General features: G+C 38.2%; 1 protein-coding gene across 5 annotated transcripts in view; it reads left to right on the forward strand.

Moving 5' to 3' along the window:
- The window catches only part of LOC124554999, a 168,059-nt gene that overhangs the window by 143,785 nt on the left and 7,548 nt on the right, over nucleotides 1-16,726 (forward strand). For all 5 annotated transcript variants that reach the window (XM_047128739.1, XM_047128741.1, XM_047128742.1 and 2 more), the window contains 3 exons: nucleotides 9,813-10,138; nucleotides 10,550-10,769; nucleotides 11,535-11,737. In XM_047128739.1, the coding sequence (XP_046984695.1) occupies nucleotides 9,813-10,138; nucleotides 10,550-10,769; nucleotides 11,535-11,737 (749 nt within the window). The remainder of the gene's footprint in view (nucleotides 1-9,812; nucleotides 10,139-10,549; nucleotides 10,770-11,534; nucleotides 11,738-16,726) is intronic.

The raw sequence follows: 16,726 nt of genomic DNA on the forward strand, positions 1-16,726 counted from the left end.
TGAAGATTCGCTAAGCTTTCTTGTATTTCCATATCTGTTTGAAAATATGCTACTTCTGTCATACCAAAATCTGGGTTTGGATCTGGGTCCATGGGAAGTAGTGGCAGCGGTGGAAGTGTGTCCATGCGTTATACTGCTTATTTGTAATTATCTCATAGTGGTATGCACTTCAGAAGAGGGCCCCAACTTTGTGTGCTTTGCATTGTTTATTCTAAAAGCCATGGGTGCAGGCCAATAATAGCTTAAGGTCAGTGATCAATTGAAATTTGTTACTTCGTTAAAATTTTGTGAATAGTTTTGTCGTGTAGATGTTAAAGTTTTGGTGGCAAATGTGATCAGATGCTCTGGCATGTGGACATTTTAGTGTGCTGATATGGCTCACATATTGTACTCAAAGGTATCAGTTGCGAAAACGAGTTGTTTCCCAGGAATAAAAGTTGTCAGACATGACAACAACCTAAATTTAATCTTAAGTGCCTCAGATTCTTTGTCATATTCTGCTGTCCATTTAGAAAGAACATCTTTCTTCACACCCTACTTAATGACTGTTTTTATTCTGCTATGGGTGAGATGAGCCTTCCATAGTAATTGATTTTCCCCAAAAATAATTGAAGTAGTGCAATGTTTTGTACCTTTGTTGGCTTAACAACAAAAATATGCTATTTAGTCAGTTTAATAATATTTTTATACGTGTGACTTAAGTATTCAACATGAATTTCTGCAAGCTACATATTACACCCTCTTGCTTCAACTTAATAAATAGCATCCTAGAATCTGTGATTTGTTCTTGGGTAATTAGTGCAGGATAGAATGGTTTGTGTAAGCTTTTATGAATATCTTTAGATCACCATCAGTGCACTGGCTACACCAAAAGGGAAGTGCTTGTAGTGATATAGACAGTGGTGTGGACAGTATAGTATGTTTCTTATCAGTATCTTTGTGAGGCTTCATATAGTGGCAGCTTCAAATATATTTTGTCTAAATCTATACTGGAGAAACTCTTTATCTCCAGCTAATCTTGCTAGTAGTTCTCGATGAAGACCAGCATGGATTCCATTCAGGGACAATTGTCAAGATCTAAACCTCGAAAGTAAACATATGGTTATTTCTCAATTGTGTCGCATAAATTCTAAAATAGAGCAGAAAAATTGTGTTTTGTTTTATTACAGGAAATGTAATTATTCTAGTATTAGAAATAGTATATTGCCATGGAAAATGTCTAGTCTCACTTTCATATGGATTACTGATTATAGCAGATAGTTGTTTGAACACTGCAGTGGCTTACTGAACAAGTTGATCTAATCATAGGTACCACATTATTAATAAAGAAACAATGTTCATTTAGGCCTGTTAGTTCTTCATGCCTTCAGCAGTTGCTGTACAAGAGTACTGCTGACATCCTGTTTTTCAACACTGTCATCAATTTTTTTCCACGGAGTGATGTAAATTGTAAGAGGTTAGTATACTTGCGAGCACTTGTGTGGAGAATGGGGTCCTGCAGGGCTCTGTATTGAGTGTCTCCCTATTTTTAGTGGCCATTACTGCTCTAGCAGCAGTTGTCGGGCCATCCGTCTCAACTTCTCTGTATGCAGACGACTTCTGCATTTCGTACTCCTCCACCAGTACCGGTGTTGCTGAGCAGCGTCTACAGGGAGCCATCCACAAGGCACAGTCATGGGGCTATAGCTCACAGTTTCCAGTTTTTGGCCACAAAGTCATGTGTTATGCACTTCCATCAGAATCATACCATCCATCCAGAACCAGAACTTTGCCTTAATGATGATCCACTCACTGTAGTGGAGACACATTGATTCTCACGACTGGTTTTTGATGCCCAACTGACTTGGCTTCCTCACCTTCTTCAGCTTAAGCCAAAGTGCTGGCAGCACCTCAATGTCCTCCACTGCCTGAGCAATACTAATCGGGGTGCAGATCGCTGTACACTGCTGCAGCTCTACAGAGTCTTTCTTCAATCCCACCTTGACTGTGGGAGTCAGATTTATGGTTCGGCGGTGTCTTCAGCATTGCATTTGCTCAACCCAGTGCACCATTGTGGTGTTCACCTTGCAACAGGAGCTTTTAGGACAAGTCTGGTGACCAGCCTCCTTGTGGAGGCCAGAGTCCCTCCATTGCAGGTTAGGCATGCTCAACTGTTGGCCAGTTACTTTGCACACATTCATAGTTCTCCTGCGCATCTGATTCACCATCTCCTTTTCCCACCCACACTGGTTCATCTCCCACATTTGTGGCCCAGGACAGGGCTTCCTATTGCAGTTCATGTTAGATCCCGTCTTTCTGAACTAGAGTCCTTGCCTTTACCACCTATACTTGAGGTCCATTCACGTACACCTCCATGGTGTACACCTTGGCCACAGCTTTGCCTGGACCTTCCAGATGGCCCTAAGTACCTGGTTAACCCCGCGGCTCTCCACTGCCAGTTCCTCTCGATGCTTGGCATGTACCGAGGCCCCGAAGTGGTTTACACTTACGGCTCTATGGCTGATGCACAAGTCAGCTTCACGTATGTCCATGGAGGACATACTGAACAGCATTCCTCGCCCGACTGCTGCAGTGTTTTCACTGCCAAGCTAGTGTCTATATCTCGTGTTCTTGAGCACATTGTTCGTGCCCTGGGGAGTTGTTTCTTCTGTGTACTGACTCCTTGAGCAGCCTACAAGCTATCGACCAATGCTACCCTTTTCATCCTTTGGTAGCGACCATCCAGGTGTCCATCTATGCCCTGGAATGGTCCAGTCATTCAGTGGTGTTTGTCTGGACCTCAGGTCACGTTGGAATCCCAGGCAATTAACTTGCTGACAGGCTGGCCAAATGGGCTACATGGAAACCGCTTACGGGGATCAGCTTCTCTGCAACTGACCTGCATTCAGTACTATGCCACAAGGTTTTGCGGCCTTGGGAGACGAAATGGCATAACCTCAGCACGCACAACAAACTGTGTGCCATTAAGGGGACTATGAATGTGTGGCAGTCCTCCATGCAGGCCTCTCACAGGGACTCTGTGGTTCTCTGCCAGCTCCACATTGGCCACGCTTGGGTGACGCACTGATACCTCCTGTGCCGTGATGACCCACCTCAGTGTTGGTGCAGCGCCGGGCTGACAGTGGCCCATACCTCGGTGAGCTGTCCTCCTTTGGCTGCCCTGCTTTGGATTCTTCAGTTACCGGAGTTGTTGCCATTAATTTTAGCTGATAACGCCTCATTGGCTAATTTAGTTTTACGTTTCATACGCGACGGTGGGTTTTATTATTCTATATAAGTTTCAGCGCATGTCCTTTATCCCTTTGTGTTCTCCACTCTAATGCTTATAGGGTGGATGTTTTGATGTGTTGCAGAGTGGCTAGCTTTTCCTTTTTAGTCTTGTGGTCAGCCAGCCATTGTCATCTGCTATCTTGTTTTTGCCCCTTCCACCTGTTTCTTGCTTCTCTGTGTGGTTTTCTTTTCCTTTTTTGTCCATAGTAGTGTTGGTTGTCCTCCTGTCATTCTTCTGGTTCTTCCTTTCTTCTTTTATTGTGTTGTACGTCTCCTTTCTTTTCTTCTTTCCCTTGTGTAATTATTTTACCGGGAACAGGGGACCGATGGCCTCGCAGTTTGGTCCCTTCCCCTCCCTCTTTCAAACAAAACCAACCAACCAACCATCCTGTAGAAATATCTTGTGTTGTAGATATGGAAGTTGTCCTCTATGGAGTCCAACTGTTCTTTCATGAATTTTCTCTTGGCTTGTCTGATAATTTTTGTTATTGTTTTTCGTGTTTTGTTTAGAGCCTGTAAATTTTCTGGGGATTTTTTGCTGTTGTATTTCTGGTATGTAACTTTCATAGTGATGATGCATTCTTGCAGTCGGTGTCCCACCAAGGGTTCTTCTTTGGAGGAATGAGGGCTTGTGCTTTTCCTTTGATTTTTTCTGTGGGAATTTTGCCAGTCATTCATGTGTTCTTTTCTTCTGCAATCTTATTTGTGACAAATTTTGGTAAGGGGGTTTTCTGAAAGTTCTCTTTGGGGTGAATTTGACTTTTACACATGTTAGGTAATGATCAGAGTCAATGTTGGCTCCCCTGTGTACCTGCACGTTGTGGATCTCTTTCTGTACTGGGTACGAGATTGCCACATGGCCAATTTGGAAGTCACCTAACTGGTGGACTGGTGAGTGCCAGGTTTTCTGTTTTATGGGATCTTTTCAGAGGGATGTCAACATGAGCTTGAGGTTGTTCTGTTGGCAGAGTTCTATGAGCCATGTGCCATTTTTGTTAGTAAATTTATGCAATGGATAATGTCCGACTGTTTCCCTATGTTGTTTTTCTCTGCCGATCTGTGCATTAAAGTTGCCCAGGTGGAGTTTGACATCACCTCTGGGGACTTTGGACATCACTTTCTTGAGGGTTGACCAGAATTTTTCTGCAGACTGTGGGTCTTTCTCATTACTCTGGTTGGTGAGGCGTGTGCTTTGATCAGTGTGTACTTTTTGTTGACACGCTGAACCCGCATAGTCATCAGTCGGTTGTTAATAGGTGTAATTTCTTTTATGGATTTGACTATGGTCTTTTGAACCATGAAGGCCATCCCCAGTAGTGGAACACCTTTGGGAACGCACCTGTCAGTTTTGCTTTTGAAGCTGCGATATTTGCCGTAGTCCATGGTGTCTTCACCTGTGATGATGATAACATTATTATTATTTCTTTCTTGTCTCAGATGTTATGTCTGGTTAAAAATGGAAGGTGACGTGGACCTTGATCAAGCATGACTTCCTTTTAATTGTACGGTATATGTTACATTGCATTTAGGAACTTTCGGGTAATTGAACAAGTGTCAATAATTACAGATTTCTGTAGTTGTATATATAAGTTTGGATGTAGCTGTATTGCATTGATGTGCTGGTGGATATTGTGTGGTATGACTCCTGTAGTTGATAGTATAATTGGTATAATGTCAACTTTATCCTGATGCCACATGTCCTTGACTTCCTCAGCCAGTTGGATGTATTTTTCAATTTTTTCTCCTGTTTTCTTTTGTATATTTGTTGTATTGGGTATGGATATTTTGATTAGTTGTTAATTTCTTCTTTTTATTGGTGAGTATGATGTCAGGTTTGTTATGTGGTGTTGTTTTTATCTGTTATAATGGTTCTGTTCCAGTATATTTTGTATTCATCGTTCTCCAGTACATTTTGTGGTGCATACTTGTATGTGGGAACATGTTGTTTCATAAGTTTATGTTGTAAGGCAAGCTGTTGATGTATTATTTTTGCGACATTGTCATGTCTTCTGGGGTATTCTGTATTTGCTAGTATTGTACATCCGCTTGTGATGTGATCTACTGTTTCTATTTGTTGTTTGCAAAGTCTGCATTTATCTGTTGTGGTATTGGGATCTTTAATAATATGCTTGCTGTAATATCTGGTGTTTATTGTTTGATCCTGTATTGCAATCATGAATCCTTCCGTCTCACTGTATATATTGCCTTTTCTTAGCCATGTGTTGGATGCGTCTTGATCGATGTGTGGCTGTGTTAGATGATACGGGTGCTTGCCATGTAGTGTTTTCTTTTTCCAATTTACTTTCTTCGTATCTGTTGATGTTATGTGATCTAAAGGGTTGTAGAAGTGGTTATGAAATTGCAGTGGTGTAGCTGATGTATTTATATGAGTGATTGCTTTGTGTATTTTGCTAGTTTCTGCTCGTTCTAGAAAGAATTTTCTTAAATTGTCTACCTGTCCATAATGTTGGTTTTTTATGTCGATAAATCCCTTTCCTCCTTCCTTTCTGCTTAATGTGAATCTTTCAGTTGCTGAATGTATGTGATGTATTCTATATTTGTGGCATTGTGATCGTGTAGGTGTATTGAGTGCTTCTAGGTCTGTGTTACTCCATTTCACTACTCCAAATGAGTAGGTCAATATTGGTATTGCATAAGTATTTATAGCTTTTGTCTTGTTTCTTGGTGTCAATTCTGTTTGCAGTATTTTTGTTAGTATTTGTCTATATTTTTCTTTTAGTTCTTCTTTAATATTTGTATTATCTATTCCTATTTTTTGTCTGTATCCTAGATATTTATAGGCATCTGTTTTTTCCATTGCTTCTAAGCAGTTGCTGTGGTTATCCAATATGTAATCTTCTTGTTTAGTGTGTTTTCCCTTGACAATGCTATTTTTCTTACATTTGTCTGTTCCAAAAGCCATATTTATATCATTGCTGAATACTTCTGTTATCTTTAGTAATTGGTTGAGTTGTTGATTGGTTGCTGCCAGTAGTTTTAGATCATCCATACATAGCAAATGTGTGATTTTGTGTGGGTATGTTCCAGTAATATTGTATCCATAATTTGTATTATTTAGCATGTTGGATAGTGGGTTCAGAGCAAGGCAGAACCAGAAAGGACTTAATGAGTCTCCTTGGTATATTCCACGCTTAATCTGTATTGGCTGTGATGTGATGTTATTTGAATTTGTTTGGATATTAAGTGTGGTTTTTCAATTTTTCATTACTATGTTTAGGAACTGTATCAATTTAGGATCTACTTTGTATATTTCCAATATTTGTAGTAACCATGAGTGGGGTACACTATCAAAAGCTTTTCGGTAATCAATGTATGCATAGTGTAGCGACCTTTGTTTAGATTTAGCTTGATATGTCACCTCTGCATCTATTATGGAGTTACTCTTTACATCCTCGTGCTCCTTTGCAACAGCCTTTTTATTCTTCATTTATAATTTTGTTCTGTGTTATATGTGTCATTAATTTCTACGTAATGACTGAAGTTAATATTTTGTATATTGTTGGTAGGCATGTTATGGGGCGATATTTTTCTGGGTTTGCTGTGTCTGCTTGGTCTTTAGGTTTCAGATAAGTTATTCCATGTGTAAGTGTATCAGGGAATGTGTATGGGTCTGCAATGTAACTGTTAAATAATTTAATATAATAGAGGGAAACATTCCACGTGGGACAAATATATCTAAAAACAAAGATGATGTGACTTACCAAACGAAAGCGCTGGCATGTCAATAGACACACAAACAAACACAAATATACACACAAAATTCTAGCTTTCGCAACAAACGGTTGCTTTGTCAGGAAAGAGGGAAGGAGAGGGAAAGACGAAAGGATGTGGGTTTTAAAGGAGAGGGTAAGGAGTCATTCCAATCCCGGGAGCGGAAAGACTTACCTTAGGGGGGAAAAAAGGACCGGTATACACTAGCGCGCGCACACACACACATATCCAGCCACACATATACAGACCTATGTATATGTGCGGATGGATATGTGTGTGTATGCTAGTGTATACCCGTCCTTTTTTCCCCCCCTAAGGTAAGTCTTTCCGCTCCCGGGATTGGAATGACTCCTTACCCTCTCCTTTAAAACCCACATCCTTTCATCTTTCCCTCTCCTTCCCCCTTTCCTGACGAAGCAACCGTTGGTTACGAAAGCTAGAATTTTGTGTACGAAAGCTAGAATTTTGTGTGTATATTTGTGTTTGTTTGTGTGTCTATCGACGTGCCAGTGCTTTCGTTTGGCAAGTCACATCATCTTTGTTTTTAGATATGTTAAATAATTTAGTTAGATGTGAATGTGTTGAGGTGAATTTCTTTAGCCAGAAATTTGCTATTTTATCTTTTCCAGGGGCTTTCCAATTGTGAGTAGAATTAATTGCTTGGGTGACTTCATGTTGCATTATTATTATTATTATTATTATTATTATTATTATTATTATTATTATTATTTAAAAAAATATTTTTATGTGTTGGTGATAAGTTAGTAAGAAATTTTGTTCATTGCATACAAAACTTGAATTATGTGGTGTCCAATATCATTGTAAAATATGATCTATGGACCAAGAAACTAAACTAAAAAGAAGTCACACTGCGTTGTAAAGTGCTTAAGTGAGAGTGATGTTTACACAGTGTTTGGTGTAATGGTGTTCATCTTTATTACTGGAACAGTTTGAATCTATTTTATTAGGGCAACACATTGAGAGTGGAGAATGAGATTTGTAAAACAATAGAGCACAGACAAATTTATCACTTTTCCGGTCACAATGTCACATCTCTCATTTGCTGCATTTTTCATGATAGTTTCATTGCCTGGTGATGCAGATCTCAACAACCGTTTCCTTAGATTATTTTAAACTGGTATGAAAGTACTCCCAACGTTAATTTACAGGCTGTGGTCATCTGGTAGGTTCCAAATCATTCTCTCAGCCACTAGCCCTTCAAACATTCAGAATGCAGTGCCGAGCATGTGTGCTGCTGTTTTGTATTTCTAATAATATCCAGATTTAGGTTTTCTGTGGCTTCCCTAAATAACTTGAAGCAAATTCCAGAATGGGTCATCTGAAAATGACGCAGATGATGTCCTTCCCCAACCTTTCCCCATCTGAGGTTCTCCATCCCTAATGACCTCATTATCATTGAGATGTTAAATCCTTATCTTCCTTTATTGTTATATCATGTTGTAAATATCCTGCAAGGTTCATGCAGTTAAAGTTCAACTTTTTTCTTAATTGGTAAGTTGTCATCTTCAGACCAGTCTCTTCGCATAATCGGATACAAATTGACATAAATTCTCTTCTTGTGCATAATTCCACAGTAAATAATTGAGATCCCAAGTACTGTGGAGCATAGTCCATGTAGTCAACATTTAACTTCAGTCGCAGATTTTTATAAACATGTCTCTTTGTTGTATGTTGGACATCAGAACTGCTGCAGTTCACGCATATCTGTGAATTGCATTTAGTGTTCATATTGTCTTTAAATACCCCAGCCAAGTGTGTACCTGATGATGAGGGCAGCACTGTGCTCTACTGTATTGCGAAGGAAAGTAAATGAAACTATTAATCTGCTAAGGACAAAGTGCACTGCAAATAATGTATGAATGGAAAATATACAGAACAATAGGGAACATCATTCATCTAGACATGGTGTATCTAAAGACTTTCCAAAATGCGTGGTTTTTGTTTTCCTTCATGAACACTTCACCTGGCCAAGCTACAGGTTGAGTAGCAACATACCAATTGGATGTATGTACTACTAAAAGTCAGTGACAGTTCTGTCAGGGGTGACTGTATCAGCTTTTCTAATTTAGTTGTCATGAATGAATTACCTTACTATTTGAATAAAGATTAAATATAACACATCTGGGGAAAATAAAGAGTTCACATAAATTAACATTACATGGGACCCATGTTACAGACATTCATATACTGGAAATACACCAGCTTTATCAATCAGATTGGTATCAGGAATTTACATCTATTTATTAGGATGATTCAATAAATTAATGATCCCAAAAATATGCAGTAGAAATAAAACTAGATTGTTTGAGAGAATGTAATGTGTGTGTTCTACATTCTACAGAACATGCCAGCACTAAACTATATATACAAAGGATGCACTTATGTAATTCATTTAAATTATTCATTTTTACTTAGTATTTTCTCACAATTTAAAGCCCTGTTGACAGTTCTAAGTGTTGACAGAGCTTCCTGTTACTAGCTTGGTTTCAATTTTTTTCTTTCTGTTTTATGTCAATTACATTTACATGATGGTGATGAAGGAAATCCATCAGCAGGAAATCAACAGCGATATGTGTTCATCACAACATCGTTATTGTCATTATTATTATTATTAGTAGTAGTAGTAGTAGTAGTAGTAGTAGTAGTGAAAGTTGACCTAACAGAACTGATATCTTCACCAATTTTTATGGACTCTTGCAACTGCTAATAAGGCAGTAAACACACATGTATAGAAAAAAAAATTAGAACATTAATTCTGCAGTTCTCTGAGTTAACATTATTTTGTTTAGGCCATGCTACATATGGAACGAACGAGATTAGAGAGAGAAGCAGAAATCATTCCAAGGCATAAAGATAAATTACCACAACCACAACAATGGGGAAACAAAGGACGCCTGTCATTACAGGACATATCTGCAGTGAGACACATGCCTCAAAAGAACATAACTCAGTTTACTCCCAGGAGCATGCTTCCAGAGCACTGCCAATCCATGCCGGATCTTCAACAAAAGCGACCAGAACAGGAATGGAAACAACAGAATCCACCAAAGGTGGTCTCCACCCATCATTCTCAACCTGCACAGCAAGACTGGCAGGAAAAAGAGAATTACAGCAGGTAATAAATCGTATGTATGTGGCTGCAGTCACTGATTCACAGGGTGACCATGTACATTAAATTTCCTATTATGAAATGAAGTACTAGACTCATTTAAATATTTTATATTCATAATTTGATGAGGTGAATGTCATAATTACAAATGTCTCTAAATGAAGCACATGAACTAAAATAATTAAAGATTGGCATGTAATAAATGAGGTTAAAATTGGTTACACATCAAGCTGAATTCATGACAGCCCAGTAAACTGAATCAAAATAATTGACACATTTATACTCAGTGTGATGACATATTAAAAATGTCCTGTGTTGTTTTAGGAAACGTTGTTTGAAATTGAACATGAAATTAATGGATCCAAGTTGTGTGAAGTTTGAAACTGATTTCTAATTCATAATGGTTTATCTTTCAAGGAGCAGCTGGACACCAGTCTTCAGTCCTGTCACACAACAGAAAGACTTCCAAAGTTCAGGAACCAACCATATCCAGGGACAACAAATGACACGACAGACTTTGCAAGCACTGAGTGCTGTGCCTCGCCCTCGGCTTATCCCGACTGACAACTGGATACAAGCAAAGAGGAAACCAGAAAGTAAACGTGGCACTTTCAACAGTCAACATTGGCTGATACAGGTAGGAGATTTCTTGTTGTTGTAACATGCATCTCTTGTGGCAGCTTATTATTTTTTATGGGGAAGAGGTGGTTTTCAATTTTTTATAACTTACACTGAACAGTGTATTGCATGCCAAACTGTTTATACCAGAGAATGTGTTTCTTTGGGTATTCTGTGGCTAACAGCAGTAAATGGTGTCGTAGATGTAGTGATACATGGAAATACAATCATAATAAATAAATAACAAATCGTTGAGTGAAAGGTATTGCTCATTATGTTAATTATGAGAATTAGAGGCACAAGGATTCATAACATGCTGGCAAGCATCATCACATTTTTGACAGTGATCGTAAACTAAATTATGGCTAATCCGTTTTTCCTGCTTTCCAGTGGAGTTACTACTCTACCTCTAGTAACATCAGAGTTCAATGTCTTGTTAACTCGAAGAACCTGATGTTGAGGTGCTTAACGTAGAAAGAATGTAACCTGGTTAAATGATTCCTGTATGAATTAATAAAATGTCTGAATTTACATTTTATGTGTCAAAATTATTCATTTTGTGAAACAATTCAGAAAGTCTTAGAAAAACTATGGATAACAGTGCAATGTAAGCCTTGCCTTAAAGCAAGAAATTGTATTGTGATGCTTTCACCTGATGCCCTGATGCACAGTGAGCTTGCGCTCTCTCTCTCTCTCTCTCTCTCTCTCTCTCTCTCTCTCTCTCTCTCTCTCTCTCTCTCTCTATGGTGTTGAATCATACTCACAACTGTCTGTTTTCTAATAGGAAGCAGAACAAAGGAGGATCACTGAACAACAACAGAGAAATGCGATGGCTTCCCAGAAAATGCCATCTCAGTTGTCTCAGCCCCTGCTCTGGATGCATCAGCAACCACAGCAGAAAAAACCTTTGCCTGATTCTGTTATAAACACTCTGACACAGAGGGTTCAGAACAAAGTAGACAGCAAGAAATATCCGAACAGAACACGGTAAGATTTGGTACAGTTCTAATATGTTCAGCCTACATTTTCTCTGTTTTATATATGCTATTGCATAAGAAAGACGTGAATCTTAAATTTTTATGTTTCTTTAAATAAATCCACATAAAGAGAGGATTCACACTAATTCGTTCTCTATGGTTAAATTTGTATTAGGTAAGATAATTAACACTTAAAGTGAAACTACTATATAAATACACCACTGCTATTCCACTGAAATAACTGTGTGTAATAGTTTTCCTTCTCCTTCATTGGTATAAATGTTTGCCACCCCATACCTCATGGTAGACATAAAACTACATAATAAATTGAGTAGATTTATTCATTGTTATTCCCAAATAGTACATGCTCACACATTTTTCATTGTTTTGCTGGAAAAACCCTTTTGTCACACAAAGGTTTAAGAAAAATGCTACAAGTTGTGCAACATTAAGTCTCCAGTGTTGTTTAAATTGCTTCATTGAAACAACACTTGTAAATGGCGGTGCAGTAAACTGTATGGAATATCTATGACAACAGGAAGCTGTTAGTTCTCCTTTTGTAGATGACTTAGTATACCACTGATGCAACTGAGGTGGTGGTGTTTGTTTGCCATCGAAACTAAGAGTACCAGATAATGGTATGTAGACAGAGCATGTAGAAATAATGTGCCAGGGGAGTAAATGTCATAGGGGAGTTAGTCTATGGCAAGAAATGGTGATGTATCACTTGATGGGATTATGAAGAAATGAACAAATAAATGGAAGTATATGATGTCACCCAGCTAAGCACTGAGGGAAGAGCTCTTAATTTATGATGAGAGTTGAAGAAATCAACCAGGATTAATAAGCAATGGTCTAGATACTCTTTGTGCAGCTGTTAATATCCATAAGGTGGTGATCCCCATCATGTATGAGCTACTCACACTGTAAGGAATCATTGTCCAAAGCCCCTTAGGAAAAATGACTTATTAGTTACAGAATACTAAATGACCATAATGAATCAAGGGCTCTTACAGGAAGAGATCAGCAAGTGAAGTGGTTATGTGAGTCCATTCTCAGAGGTAAAACTCAGAGATCTGTTGTGGGAATAGTTACACTGATCCTTAGCAATATTCACATCTCTCAGCAACCTCTTTGGGTCCTGGCAGGTTAGTGCAGTATAAAAGAATATTGGGAGTAGTAGACCGAGAGACCCCCAGTGATAGTTGTAGGTTGTGGGATATACCCAGCTGTTTCTGCATCTGCCTGCACTTTACTCCAGGAAGTTCAGGTAACTAAACAATAACATAGACCTCAGAAATAAAGCATAGCCTCCATTTTTCTAATTAGTGTTAATTAATTACAGAACATCAGTTTGCAAAGATAGATTATTGAAGTGAAAAGAGGAATTAGATAAGACATAATGGTACATTGCAAAGTCATCAGAAATATGTCAAAACGTGAAGATGAAATATAATTAAAATTAGGTTATCTTGATCAGTACAGAACAACAGAGCAGAAGTGAATTTAAATGTAGGCTTTGTTGTACAACAGAAAATTAAATGTTATTGCAGTACTTAAATTAAATCACACAGAACAGCAAGATGTATGTAAAAAAAATTGACAATAAACATGCCATGAAAATTTTTCAAACCCATGCTCTAATATGCTCACATTCTGAAGAAGAGATAGGAGACCTTAGAGTTACAGAAATTGGAAAAAATTAAGACAAATCCCATTACAAAATGATGTTAGTTTTAATTTGGAAGGAGGTCAAAAAGTACAGAACACTTCTTCTGCAGGGAAACTTCATATTTGCACCAGAAATGGCAGGTACCATTACTATATTTTGCAGAGAAGGAAAACATGTTTATCATGCACATGCTTGCAGATGAAAACAAATGGAAAAGTGATTTGACAAGAACCAGATGAAACTAAAAATAAAGTGAATTAAATGTTACCAGCAATGAAGAAATGGCACACAATAGGACAGTCCTCAACCATTTTAAAAAATAAGGTAATCATAGGCTGTTAAGATGAAGTGTAAAAATACGTTCAAAGCAAGAAAGAAACCAACCATTCTTCAGGAAGTTAGTCAGAAATGGAGGTAATAAGAATGTATTTAAGAACAGTTAGATATTCAGATAAAATTATATATGAAGTTCAACATCTCAAAAAACAAAGATTATACAAATATTAACAAAAAGGACAATTTTTTAATAAAGATACTTAAACAAACACCAAAGGAGAAGCAGGTATGAAGAAGGTAAATTTTAATAAAATCTCAAATGGAGCAAGACAAATACACTATCTGATCAAAAGTATCCAGATACACCTAAGTAATTGGACTTGCTCACTAGATGTCACGAGAGGAAGAACTGCCTATATAACAGGAGGTGGGGAGTGTTGTGTTGTCAGTAGAGAAATAGTAACAGTAGACTGTTTTTGTGAGGAGAGCTTGGTGACTTCAAGTGTGGGCTAGTCTTTGGATGTCACCTGAATAAAATACACATCAGGGACATTTCAAACCTTCTAAAGATGTCAGAGTCAACTGTTGGTGATTGTGAAGTGGAAACACCAAGAACAACCTCAGTGAAACAAAGACCTTGCAGATGACATGCATCGATGTACAGAGGCCATTGAGGACTGTGGAGGGTGGTTGTAAAAAATTACAAATCAACACAATTAGTCGCTTGTGTATTCTGAAGTTATACCAGCAGTCCAGCTATCACAGTGACTCTCCGTAGGGAATTGGAAAGAATGAGGTAGAGTGGCCAAGCAGCTGCTCATAAGCCACACATTTCTGTAGTCAGTGCTAAGTGATGCTTGAGATGGTGTAAAGAGCAATCTCACTGGTCAGTGGATGACTGGAAATGAGTCATTTGGAGTGAAGGATCATACTATACCACGTGGCATTCCAATGGAAGTGTTTGTGTTTGGTCAATGCCTGGAGAATATTACCTGCCATCATGGGTAGTACCAACAGTGCAGATTGGAGGGAGTGATGTTGGTGTATGGGGGTCTTCTTTCTGGCTAGTGTGTGGTCCCCTTACTGCACTTCAGAAAATGCTGAATGATCGAGGATATGAACACATTTTATAGTATTGTGTACTGCGTATCGCAGACAAACAGTTTAAAAATGATACTTAGTGTAATCGTGAAAATGCGTGCTGTTGCAAAGCAGTGGACAAAAATAGACTGACCTTACCAGTCCCAATCAGAATCTAATGTAAGACGTTTGGGATGAGTTAGAACTTGGACTTCACTAAGACCCAGGTGTTCAACATTACTACCTTCTCTGGTTTTGGCTCCCGAGGAAAATGGGCTGCCATTTCTCCAGACATAGGCACCTTATTAAAAATATTCGCAGCAGAGTTAGTCGTGAAAAAGGTGAGGAGTGGTCACATACCAGACTTATGTCTACTAATAGGTGTCCAAATAGTTTTGATCAGATAGTGTATTTGAGAGAAAAAGAGGACTATCAAGCTAAGCAAAAATTCTCTGAAATGTTGCCAATGGGATGTCAGAACGCACAATAAAAATCTGGTGACAGAAAATGCAAAACTCTTCATACTTGTATTGTTTTCAATGGCAGAAGACTGTATCAAACCTGAGGGAGACCTGCAAATGATGGATAATTGGTGCAGGGACAGGCAGTTGACAATGAACTTAACTATTTATGAGAAATACGTAATGTATATTTAACTACATCAATTACTGCTAGAATGCTTTGTTGCGGATCAGTTCCTGGAAATAGTAACAACTATAAAATATGTAGGAGTAAAACATTTGAAATGATCATATGAAACTAATTGTAAGAAAACCTGTCAACATTTCATTTTCAAATTGCCATTTTTATGGCAGATTCAGATTCTATGCCAAAAAGTCCTGAGGATACATCTGAAACCATTTATTTCTATTCATGGTATATGGTGCTGTACTTCACAAAATTCAATTTTTTTAGTTTTTGGAATTAAGAACAGTCTCACTTGATTCTGTTTTACAGTTCTGATAAAAATTTAAACTTTCTGTTCACAACAGCAGATATTATTGTTAACAACTTAATTTAGTTTTGTACATTTGATTGTACAGTAGAACCTTCACATTTAGACACTTAAATGTCTGGCAAATCAACTACATTAAATGTAATGTCATTTTTTCTTCCCGTCGCAACCGAGTTTGGTGTCTATCCACACCATCAGGATGCTTGATTGCATAGTGTCCCTTCAAATCTCACCATCGTGGTGACTTATGTTGGAGTGTTCTTTCATACAGCCACTGTAATTCTTGTGCTGATTAATCTCATCCACCATGAATGGAAAACAAATGTTTCAGTTAAAACCTAGGTGTTTTATGGTGTAGAATACGAATCTGCAAGATTGTAGTCCATCTGCACCCACATGTTCACTGTATTGTCTTTGTCTGTTTCGTAGGTGCATGCAGAACCTTATCAAGTATGCCTGGCTGTGCCCTGCCACTGCAATCTGCCAACCAAAAAATTATTTTATTAAAGATATAACTTTCCTGAAATCATTCAGTCTCAGTACACTGGCTGTATATACATTTTACCTTTGTCTTCTCAAATTTTGTGTTCTAATTTGTAGGAATTTTATATTGCTCATTCATTTTTTAAGTTAGATTGAGATTTATTTAAGACTGGCTAGCAGCATTGCAGTAAAATACAGGTTCAATCCAATATGGCAAAGGAAAATGCAATATATAAGGTGTAACACCTAGTGGGTTGGAGGGGGGAGGTGGTATGCTGACTATATTTGAATGTGTTCCCTGGCTCAAAAGGATTAAAATCCTAAAAGCTAGCAAATTGCAAATTTGTGTGTGTGTGCACAGTCATGTCTAAAAGCTCAACATTCATTGTAAATTAGCCAATGAAAGCTCAGATATCTGCACCACCTCACATAGTTGGACCAGTTGATTCATCGGCCAGGCCACTTGGTCAGCAGGCTATTCATGACTCTGTTGCACCTCTTGTGGAGGAAAGGAGTGTGATGGCATTAGAGTG

This window comes from Schistocerca americana, chromosome X, assembly GCF_021461395.2.
Source record: "Schistocerca americana isolate TAMUIC-IGC-003095 chromosome X, iqSchAmer2.1, whole genome shotgun sequence".
Classification (NCBI taxonomy): Eukaryota; Metazoa; Arthropoda; class Insecta; order Orthoptera; family Acrididae; genus Schistocerca; species Schistocerca americana.